Source organism: Leopardus geoffroyi, chromosome C2 (assembly GCF_018350155.1).
Source record: "Leopardus geoffroyi isolate Oge1 chromosome C2, O.geoffroyi_Oge1_pat1.0, whole genome shotgun sequence".
NCBI classification, from domain to species: domain Eukaryota; kingdom Metazoa; phylum Chordata; class Mammalia; order Carnivora; family Felidae; genus Leopardus; species Leopardus geoffroyi.
This window is the reverse complement of record NC_059333.1, coordinates 41,823,953-41,836,279: the sequence shown is the minus strand read 5'-3', so window position 1 is coordinate 41,836,279 and position 12,327 is coordinate 41,823,953. Positions and strand designations below refer to the sequence as shown.

At 36.3% G+C, this 12,327-nt stretch overlaps 1 protein-coding gene across 3 annotated transcripts in view; it reads right to left on the bottom strand.

The window, feature by feature from the left end:
• EPHA3 (EPH receptor A3) overlaps positions 1-12,327 on the bottom strand; it is a 357,381-nt gene that overhangs the window by 130,856 nt on the left and 214,198 nt on the right. For all 3 annotated transcript variants that reach the window (XM_045501700.1, XM_045501699.1, XM_045501701.1), the window contains exon 4: positions 468-623. In XM_045501700.1, coding sequence (XP_045357656.1) covers positions 468-623 — 156 coding nt within the window. The remainder of the gene's footprint in view (positions 1-467; positions 624-12,327) is intronic.

The window sequence follows — 12,327 nt, the reverse complement described above, 5'->3', positions numbered from 1 at the left end:
AAAGTCCAATGAGGGAATTTACTACTAAATTCAATGCCCTTGTGAATAGTTACGAAAACTTTACTATTAGTTTTATAAATCTTAGTCCTTTTTCCCTATGACCTATGACCTACATGTAACGTGAGGGAATAGAAATGTAAAAACACAAATCCCATGACTATAACCTCCCCTATTCTGTCAAATGTAATACAGGATCTAAACCAAGATACAGAAAACTTTCTTTCTTTCTGGGGGTCCTGTTGCAGGAAGTGCTTTAAAAACTAATTCATTTTGCGTGATAAATGTTGCATTTGTGGTGAGCCAGCATGGAGAGTGAAGCAGAGAAAGCTTTCAATTTGCACACGGATAACGGAAGGAAATGGGCCAAATGCTTTAAAAAAAGAAGAAAGAAGCACAATAACCAGAAGGAAAAAAAAAACACAAAATAAAAGAAACATGGAGGCATGGGTTGCAGCAAAACTACTCACGGGTACAAGCCATGGATGGAGGGTCTTTGTCTGCTCGGAAGTACTTATTCTCACACCTGCAGTTCACTGAACCATCTTCGTGGGTAGAACTGTGCGGTGGGCACTTGGCACATTTCACATTACCGTCCGAAGCCTTGTAGAAACCTGGTCGGCAAGCTACAAACAAAAATCACTCTTTGAAGATTCGGTGATAATTTTGAAAGCGTATTTTTCAAAACACGTAAAACAGATTTCAGAATGTTAGGGGAAGAATTCATTAGGAATAAAAAAAAAATCCATTTTTTTTTCCTTCCAGAATTTACAGAAGCAAATAATGTGACCCAGTGTAGTTTCTCCACATATATACATTTGAATTCGCACCAAATGTTAAAGGGAAAAAAAAAAAAAAACCTGAAGATTTAGATTATTTTGGCACTAGAGTGTGAGGAAATTTCCAGCTCATGTTTTCACAGCTTTGCTTGGCATTGAACTATTTGTGGAGAAAAATACAGCAAAGCCATGTCATCATGTAGCCATTCCCTTTTAAAACATGATGCAATGTGTACATTATCTGCGTGCAGTTAGCACTACATTACACACTCACTCTCTCTAATTGATTTCTGTGTGTACGGCTCCCTCCCCACAAATTGTAAGCAACTGAAAGGAAGAAATCATGGCTTCCTTGTTTTAAGATTCTTGATGCATCGGTTCTCATGAGCTATTTTTTTTTTTTTTTTTTTCTGCCTTGACAGTGTCGTTCCAGTGCTGTAACTTCTACAGCCGTGGCCTACACTGAAGGTTTTTAAAAATTTCCTTGTCTGTCTTTCAGAAACATAGTGACATATAATTTCTATTTAAACTGATCTACTTGTAAATAATTACTAGATTAAAGCTTTCTAAATAACTGTTTTCCTCTTCTTTCTTTCTGGCCATCTCTGAATGACATGTTTTGTTGAGCTCCACGAACCGGTCATGAAATATTGATTTCAGATGCCCATTTAGTATTCTTTATATATTTATTGTTTTTACAGAAAGACGCCTCTACTGTATTGCTTTTCTTTAATCTGATGTAAAATTCAAAATGCTGTAATGGTTTATGTGATCTATTTTCAGAATTACATGGAGAACTGAAATCATAGTAAAAATCCTAGCAAGAAGTCTCTTGACATTGTTTTGAGGATTAAAATCAGAGTCCAGGGGCACTTGGGTGGCTCAGTAGGTTAAGTGGCTGACTTTGGCTCAGGTCATGATCTCATGGTTTGTGAGTTTGAGCCCCGCGTTGGGCCCTGTGCTGACAGCTCAGAGCCTGGAGCCTGCTTTGGATTCTGTGTTTCCCTCTCTCTCCGCCCCTCCCCTGCTTGCATTCTTTCTCTCTCTCAAAAATAAATAAAAATTAAAAAAAAATTAAAAATAAATAAATAAATAAAATCAGGGTCCACACTTTTTAGGTTTCCTACAGAGTATCTCTGGAAGTCAATGATTTCTTAAATCTCTAAAACTCAATTTCAATGCTATGTTGAGATGTGATGGTTTAAAGCACTTATGTGTAAAATATGCCCTGTAGGTGATCTGAATCCCAGAATTCTCCTATGTCAGCTTCATATTGTGAATAACAGGTTATTTGCATTCAAGTAAAGCCTGCTCACGTGAACAAATCTTAACTTTTATAATCATTAAATGCATTTTGAAAGGTAACACTTTATATCCATAACAGTGCATCTTCCTACTGAATGTTTCTTGAGAAATACACTGTCAAGGGAAATATACTATCAAGATAAACAATTAAAATAACTTAAAATGATAGCAATCATTAATCTAGTCTTGCTGTTTTATAGTTTCTATCAAGAATGGCCACTCTAGGACTATCTTACATTAAATGGAACAACTTTTGGTGCCACATTGAGAGCCACTCAGATAAATTCTATTGCCCTGACCAAACATGGAGTAGGCTCATAAACTTTTGATCATTCTTCCTAAGCATGGTTAGAAACTTCCACTCACATCTCATGTCATATCGCCTCTAGGGGAAATGATATAAAGTATAAACAAACTAAGCACTTAACTTCTGGTTTCAATTTAGCTCACTGAGTGCCTTTAAGTTTGCAAGATGGCAATGCTCAAGTGTTTAAAAGATTGAGTTGCACTGTTCCAGTGTATTTTGTTTTTTGGTTGCTTGTAAGTTTATCTGTATGTTTTTATTTGAGGTTTTTATGGTTTTTACAACGTTTAGCATAAAGGTATTCACTAAACAATCACTTTTTGTCAATATTATAAATGGCTATACTCTGTGATATTTAAAGAAAAGGCAAGTCATATAATCATTTCTTAGCTACAGCACAGGACTTCTAATAATAACTTGAAAGTAGCTACAGTCAATAAACCTTTAAGTTAAGAATGTGACACAAACTAGTAACTAGACTTTATCTAAATGATTAAATAACCTTAGATATAATAATAGTAAAAGATAGGTAGACACACATACATTCTGCTTAATAAATATCTGTTAATCATTTACTCTTCTTCAGGCTTTTTGTTAGCCTTGAAGATACAAATGTCCCTAGTTCTGTCCACCTTAAAAGGGCCCTTGCAATTGAAATTGAAAGTGGGCACCAGACATTTGACACAGGCCCCAAGGAGCAAACATTCCATTCTGATTGAGCTGTTGGAGGAAATACAGAGAAGGAATTTCACTTGAGAAAGATCATGAAAGGATAGCAAAAGGCCTGTAAGTAGCATAATTAAATACACAAATAGATCAACAGGAAAAGACAAGCGGTTAAGTAGAGGAACTTGATGGGTACAGTTGGTTGCATACTAAACACCTAAATCTGCTTTCTGCTTGCTCACAGAATTTTGATTTTGTTCAGAATCACACTCTGCCAAGTCCTCCCTTACACAGACGTAATTGCAAATAGTTACGGATGGCCAGAGTGATAGCCCAAAGATGGGCAAAGAGATACAAACAGAAATCTGACGAAAGCCATTAAAATATCTTTTTTTTTTCCTAAGAAGATGGTCCAAATGTAACAGAAGCCATTCTACCTATATAATTCCCGCATTGATTCTTGGCATAATGGTTTACATGTGACAATAAGTTAAAGGCCAAGAAAATTAGATGTGTAATCTGCACTTGCTGATTCAGCTAGCACCTCTCTCAATATTTCTTAGAATGTCAGAAGAATAACACCTTATTTGCGTAGCTCTCCATGGGCAAGTTTTTTTTTTTTTTTTATCACTACAGCAGAAAGTATTTCCAAAGGATCTAAGACAAGCAGAGAATACAGTTGAGAGGTACTAAATAGAATTATAGACTAATGGAGCTAAGAAGATCCTAATAAATCACACTGGCCAGTCTGTGCGTTATATGTCTGAGGACCCAGAGCTCCAGGACTTTGGATGACACACAGGGACAGCCTCTACTCTGTATCTTCCAGCACCTGGTAGCTTGCTGATAGGCTTTACCTATCCAATTTGTTGATATTTATCAAGTTTCAACTATATGCAGAATACAATGATAGATTATATAACAACACCCTAAATTTTGTAGACATCTTTACTCTTTCTGAAAAGCTTTCATATGTACCGTCTCAACTGAATCTCACAGCAGTTGTGTCAAAATCACTGGAACAGTGGGGCACCTGGGTGGCGGAGTCAGTTAAGCGTCCGACTTCAGCCAGGTCACGATCTCGCGGTCCGTGAGTTCGAGCCCCGCGTCGGGCTCTGGGCTGATGGCTCAGAGCCTGGAGCCTGTTTCCGATTCTGTGTCTCCCTCTCTCTCTGCCCCTCCCCCGTTCATGCTCTGTCTCTCTCTGTCCCAAAAATAAATAAACGTTGAAAAAAAAATTAAAAAAAAAATCACTGGAACAGATATTACTCTACTAATTTTGCAGAATGGACAATTAGAACATACACAGAAAAAGTAGCATCTCCAAGACAACAAAGAATTTGTGGTATAATCTGAAAGAGAAGGGGCACCTGGGTGGCTCAGTGGGTTAAGCATCTGACTCTTGGTTTTGGCTCAGTTTATAATCTCACTGTTGGGAGACTGAGTCCTGTGTTGGGTTCCATGCTGAGTGTGGAGCCTGCTTGGGATTTGCCCTCTCTCTCCTTATCTCTCTGCCCCCTCCTGCTCACCCCCTCTCTCTCTCTCTCTCTCTCAAAATAAATAAACATTTAATAACATGTAAGAGATTTTTTGGCTTTTAATTTTATATAGATTGCTTATTGAAAGCAAATTATTCTCTAGAACCATGAATTATTTTTCTAAAATTCTAAGCTGCTGCTATGACCCTGAAGAATTGTCATCTAAAACTTATTTAATTAAATGAATGCCAAGTCTTTTGTCATCTACTCCTAGTAAGAAACTATTTCAGAAAGGGTAATGTTTTCTCGCCTTTCTCTGGGATTTTCTATTGGACGTCTAACATTATTACGGGAAGATGGGTAAGTGTGTTTTTGCTTGAAGAACCGAGTCTGCCAACCTCAGGAACAGCACGACCCGCTACCTATAGGAGACATACAAGTACATTTTTCCTTCTTGCTACAAGCAGGATCTTTAAATCTTTTACCAAAATTGTTCAAAAAATTTGAGAATATGACTGAATAATTTATATCCACTAGTAAAATTACACTGTTAGGGAACACTCTCTTTAAATGCATATGGAGAAATTCTTTATAAAAAGTACTTACTTTTGAATTTTTCCCAGTAAATAATCTCCTTTCCTTGAGGTTGATTTGCGCTTAAATACCTATCTATCTATTGTACTTTGTTCGTCTTTCAAAAAAATCCTCCTGACTGAATGTGAAATTTTACCTCTAAGGGGCATAAATACTTGTATTTTAGTATCTTGCTTTGAGTGGTAAAAGCAATGACTGTAATTTCAAAGAACTTCCTTTATCCTTGAATGTAAAACTAGTGATAAAGCAATCTGCACATTTCTTTCACTTAAGTATTATTTCAGAGACTGAAAGGTTCAGCATATAAAAAATCAGGTAAAGGAATAGAAAGTAATGTTTCTCTCTTACTCATGGGAAATCTTAGTCAACTTACTATAGAATATCAAGGAAAAAAAAAACAGGCAAAAAGAGTAGTGATTCAGATATATACAGTTTTAAGGTTTTCTTTTAAATGTTTATTCATTTTTGAGAGAGACAGAGACAGAGACAGAGTGTGAGTGGGGTGGTGATGGCGGGGGGGGGGGGGCGGTGTGGACAGAGAGAAGGAGACAGAGAATCCAAAGTAGGCTCAGGCTCTGAGCTGTCAGCACAGAGCCTGACATGGGCTGGAACTCACAAGCCATGAGATCATGACCTGAGCTGAAGTCAGATGCTTAACTGACTGAACCACCCAGGTGCTCTTACGTTTTAAAATAATAATAATAATAATAATAATAATAATAATAATATGCTAAATAGTTAAGATCTTCCCTGGTGCAAGCCAGCTACTAAAGCAATACTTAAGTAAGATAGGTATACACATATTCAAAACCTGCTGCCAAAATGACAGAATTCTGATTTACAAATTTCTTCAGGTAACCTAGGTTATAATTTTATCAGTGTTTGACTGATAAGAACACTGGTAAAACTATTTACAGATTTCAGTCTCGGGGTGGGCAAACCAAGGAGTACCTCAACAGTTTAATACCGTTTGGAGGCAAACTGCCGCCCTTGTTTTTGTGTTCCCATAAATGTTTTATTCCCTTCCTGTAATGAAGATTTTCGAAGTAGTTAAGTGTGGCAGGAACTCTCGTCTTTGATTTTGTGTTGGTAAATAAAAGGAGGATGATCCCTGAATATAAATTAATAGCCATTAAAAGCCAGAGGTATCACTTCCTCAAACCTTACTGGATATCACCATGGATTTACTAAATAATGAGACTTGTTCAGATAGTGTTTGCGTTTTGTTTATCGATATTCCTCTAACACATATGTGTTAATCTCCAAAATGACCAAGACACTTTATTGTGTCTGGTCCTACAGTGATAGAAGTTATAATCTTAGCTTTAAAAAGCTCAATTCTATACGGCACGGTTATTTTAGAAATGTATCTCCTCCCTTGAAAGTGTAATTGCTAAGACAATTTTCAATACACTTCAGTGTTATCTTCACCAAGAAATTCGTCAGTTTCTCTTCTTTTTAACCCAACACATTAAGGTGTTTTCAGCATCTTATAAAGAGCTCTGGACTAAGTAGTAGGAAATGCAAGTTTTGATGTAGTCTTTTCTCCTAAATAGGTGTTATCTCAAAGTCACTGTCCAGGTGTATTCAAATTTTAATGAGGGCTTTGGGAAAGTGACTTCCTCTTCTAGAAATAAGTCTGAAGTTCCATTTTTGTAGTTACTATGTGTTCCTAGGTTAGACTCTGAGCAATCCAGAGACAGTTACTTCCTATTCATTTTGTATGCCCAGCGTCTAGCTCAATGTCTAGCACCTAGCAGTTGATAAGATGCGTTTTTGAAGTGAAGGAGACCTTGCAATCAGTTATCCTCTCTATGCTTCTAATTTTTCATTTATTGGATGCTGGACATTGGCTAGCTTACCTCTAACAACTCTTCAGGTTGACACTCTGAACGGTTAATACTTTGTGTACCAAAATTAGTAGGATTCTTACAACTTTCTAAGTAGAAAGACAAAATAAATACTGTATATCAAAGTATCTTCACTTTCATCACTGCTTTAAGGATTAAAATTAGCCACTGAAATTATAAAACCACATAGGTAACAAGACAAAGGAGGTTCTCTTCTAACGTTAAAGAAATATACTTGAAAAAGAAATGACTGGTTTTTGCTGTTTTCAGTGTCTTTTCTGTGTCCGAGCAGAATGTATTCAAAGGATGTACTGATTTCATGATTGAATGCATTGAAAAATAAATTGACACCAGATAATTCCCTGTTATATAGTTTCAGCTTCACCAATAGCACAGTAAGTCTATATTTGATTTTATGTACATTTCAGATAGAGTAGGATGTTTAAAAGTTGGGGAATCTTATGGCAATGCATAAAAATATTGATATTAATTATTCTCTTTAATTTTTTAAGATGATGTGTTTTCTTTTTCTTTTTTAATGACAAGGGAAATGAGCACACTATTGAAAACACAATTCAAGAGAATACATTTCTCTTCTGTTAATCTGCAGTGAGGTTTTACTTGTCTTTTCCTTGCTAGTCTAGATTTTAGTTCCCTTATTTTAAGTGCTGAGTTACTGAGAATAAACCCCAAAACTTTTTGAAAAACCCCAAGATAGGCCACAGTGGAACAAAAATGAGAAAGCCCTTGCCAAATGTTAATTTGCTGTTGAGAAACACTAAAAATGTGAATAAGATAATAGAAGGAAGCCAAAATAATACCAATTTGTAGTGAATGAGTTAAAAATATTTTGGGAATCTGCTGATTCCATATTTATGAAGAAGTAACAATAAAACAGGAACTAAATATTGCAGGTCAACAGGGGGGTAAAATAACAAACTATGAGCTTTGGAAAATAACAAAGAAAAAGTATGAAATAGAGAGTATTATGTGAACTGTGTATACAATAAATAATAATTACAAAAAAAGCTTCAAGATAGAATCTTGGCCTTATTCCCAAATTACATAGCACACTTTCCTCTAAGTCCTAATTGATGGGTTTGAGCCAGGCTGATACTGAGAATGGGTCAAGTTACCATAGTGAAAGGAAAACCAATGCACTTAGTAAACCATGGTGGCTACTGTTGAAAGAAAGTAGACAGCCTTTCAATTGCAAAGTGAATTTTGTCTCCAGTTGACTAATGTGGTTGACTTTTAAGAGAAAACATGGTCCTAATTAAGGGTTAAAAGGCTCATTTCAATTTGAATTAACTTAAATTAAAAAATAAAGCTGTTGGTAAATAGGTCCCTTTTAGTATTCAGACTTTAGCTCCATATACACAGGGCTATATTATCAATTCCCAGCCATAAACACAAACTAATGACCAGAACCAGCACTGACTAAACAGATGATTTCCTGGCCTTGCAATTCCAGGCCTGACAGGGTCTATTTGCCGGTACAAGGTCAAAGCAACTGTTTATTCCCAAAATGAGCTGCACTCCACAATCTTACAGGAACTCTATTCTTTGCCATTTGAATAGAGGTACAATGCTTTGAGGCAAGGCCCAGGCATTTCAATACACTGGAAGTGGCAACGTTCAGTCATTAAACCCTGCCTGCAATGTGCAGCATTTACAAAGTGATCAAGTGTTTCCTTCTTCTGTTCCTTCCACTGTTCAATAAAAAAGGCCTAAGGCAAAATGCCACCATACCATTAAACACAACAGAATCAATCACAATCTAGTGTGGCTCAAAGATAGCCGAGTAACAAGACTTTATTGTGTTTGTTGTTGTTCCATCAGATTTAGCAAGACAGGTGCCAGTAAAACTGAAATATGTCCAATAATACGCTCACCACAAAGAGAATACTAAAACAGCCCCCGATCCTAAGGATGTTGTTGTGTTCTGCCGGCTTTTCAGTTGCCCTCCACCTTCAAGGAAGAGCTGTGTTTCCTAAGAGTTGCACTAGCTGAGTTTTCTATCCTTAATTATCAATGGCCAGAGAACAAGTCCCATTAACTAAGTTTACAAATTCACAGGAAGATGTATGTAACGAATAGGTAAATACTAAAAAAGGGGGAGAGGGGGGGATATGAAAGACAAAATCATGTTTATGGCCCTAAAATGCATAGGGCCCAAATCTATACTCAGGTATACTGAGAGACAGCCTGTTCTTTCGGAACAGTGCCAGAAGTGTTCTTCAGACCTGAAGAGCAGTGGGATGTCTAAGAAAACTATTTCTAGGAAGGGGTTTTGGAGGAGGTAAGTCACCTCTATGTTTCAGTAGGCCCTACAACAGATTAGGATCTTCCTGGCTGCACTGGAACCATAGCTAGAGCATGGAGAGGTCACCACTCCAATATTTACCATTATATACAAATTTTAGGAAAAATAAATACATGAAATAATTTTAGGAAAATAGAGTTTCCAAAATAGATTTGAAATCACCCAGAGTAGGAGTCTGAGACACAAGTCATGAGCTTTAGGCTCACGTCAGGAAAGTAAGAAACTAACTATGCATACTACATGTGTGGCTTGGATTTATACATCAAAAGCACACTCTCACTCACAAATGCACACACACACGTACACACACACACTCTCACCACGGTTTTTACTAGTTCTTGTTTCTATTCTACTGCTCTGTTCCCTTTTTCTTCTCTTTTCTTTAAAAAAATGCAACATGGGAGAAATTATTGTCGACTGTGAATGTTGGTAGCTTCACTAATGTGAATTTCACATTTCAAAAAAAAAAATTTTAATGGTTACTTTTTGAGAGAGAGAGAGAGAGACAGAGTACAAGCTGGGGAGGGGCAGAGAGAGAGAGGGAGACTCAGAATCTGAAGCAGGCTTCAGTCTCCGCGCTGTCAGCTCAGAGTCCTACGCAGGACTCGAAGTCACTAACCATGAGATCATGACCTGAGCTGAAGTCGGACGCTTAACTGACTGAGCCACCCAGGCACCCCAGTGAATTTCATATTTTTTATCTCAAGTACCTATATCTCATTTAGGAACATTTATACAGAAAACAATACAATTTTTTTAAATCCTGAATTTAAAGGGAACCTATAAAAAGTAGAAAACTCAGAGGAAAAACAAAACAAAATTCTGTGAATGCTATAAGACATGATGCAAAAATATTTGCCCTCTTAGTTATATCATTAACTATACACTCTCCAAAAGAGATCACCATATAGAATTTTGAGAAATGGTGACATCATTATATTGTATCAGAGGTCCTTTAGACTTGCTTTACTTTTTAGGTTAGTTTATTTTAAAATAATGTCCATTTTTTTCCTGAGGAAACACCTCTGCAACTTTCAAATTTATACTTCAACACATCTTATAATCTATCAGCTTTCCACTCCATTTTTATTTTGTGAAATTTATTAAAATGACTGACAATATTGTGGTCAAGTAATGGATTTATGGGGTGCCTGGATGGCTCAGTTGGTTAAGCCTCTGACTCTTGATTTTGGCTCAGATCATGATCTCATGGTTAATGAGATCGAATCCCGCATTGAGCACTATACTGACAGAGTGGAACTTGTTTGGGATTCTGTCTCTGCTTCTCTCTCTGCCCCTCCCTTGCTCACTCTCTGTCTCTCAAAATAAATAAATAAACTTTAAAAACAAGTGAGGGATTTAAAATAAACCAGTAATGTGTCATTTATATGTTAAGTATTCAGTTTATGATCACAAAATATTATAAACTAGAAGTGTGCAATTTAAAAGTATTCAATATTTGCTTTGAATTCAATATTTTCAAATGGCTAATATTTGTAAGGTAACATAGAAGAAAAAATGAATTCGTGTAATTCTAGGGTTTCTTTCTTCATTTCATTTTTATGTTTAAAGTAAATATTTGTTCCAAGATAAAAACAGATTTCTACTCAGCATATTCTGAAATTTCATTCCCTAGGTGGGTAAGAATGGACTTCTCAAGAAAACACGAAAAGTAAATAGATGACCATAAACAGATGCCCATGGGATCAACAACACTATTAGCCAAGTAAGTGTTTCATAAAAATTTCAACCCATCATCTATTTTGAAACTGTTTAGGAAAGACATGAATGTACATAACTGTATAGGACAGCATGTCTATATATTTGAATTTTACATAAAATTAATTCCATCCTATTCAAGAAAAAAATACTTTTTGCATAAGAATACGAAGTTTTCAAAGAAAAAAAGGGCACTATAAGATTTGACATATGTACATCTATTCTAATATGTATGTCAAAAATACAAAATCTCTCTCCCTACTCCCTAATTAAGGTAGAAATAAACTTCTCAAAATATAGGGAAGAATCTCATAGGCAGGAGACACAGCAATAGATAACAGTATTTAATGGCATTATGAAAATAAAAAGAATAGGCTTGAATTCCTTAAAGTAGTTACTTTTGGGGGCATCTGGGTGGCTCAGCCGGTTAAGTGTCTGAAATTGGCTCAGGTCATGATCTCACGCTCTGTGAGCTGGAGCCCCATATGGAGCTCTGTGCTGATGGCTCAGAGCCTGGAGCTTGCTTCAGATTCTGTGTCTCCCTCTCTCTCTGCCCTCCCCTGCTCATGCTCTGTCTGTCTGTCTCTCAAAAGTGAATAAAAATTAGAAAAAAAATTTATAGTGGTTAATTTCTAAATATAGGCACAACCTTTTTTTTCAGCATTGTTAACACTATATTATCCTAGAACTTTACATGCAACTTGGGAGATAGATGCATTGAATAAAAAGGATAAGAAGATTAAATTAACTTACATTCATCTAAGAGGAAGAGAGAATTAAAGGGCAGAGAGAATGGGAGAAAGAAAAGAAAATATTACAGAGGAAATATTAAACCACATTACTTATAGCTGGCAAACATGTATCACCTTTCTAGTACAAATAACTCAGACATATTAGAAGTTTGGAACATAAGGATGAATGAAGAAGAAAAGTGGGAGGATGTCTGCCATTTTCATTCACTCTATTTGATCATTTTACAGTTTCAGATTCGGTCACCTATGCTTAGAGTTGCCACCCTTGAAGTGAGTGGGTAGTGGGGAGATAAAGAGAGAAAGAGAAGGGGGAGGGAGGGGAGGAAGGAGAAAGGGGTCTGCATGCAGGAGTGTGTATGTGTGTGTGTGTGTTTGTATTTAAAACCACTGACAAGATTTTGCAAGTATTTCTTCAATCCAGAGATCAATATATTCCACCTACTCTTTGGAGTTACTATTTAAAAGTGTGTTGATTGACTTGAGAATTCATTTAGGATAATTGTCTTCTTATATTCTGCAAATTTAGGGGTTTTGGTTTCGGACATGAGGATAGAGAG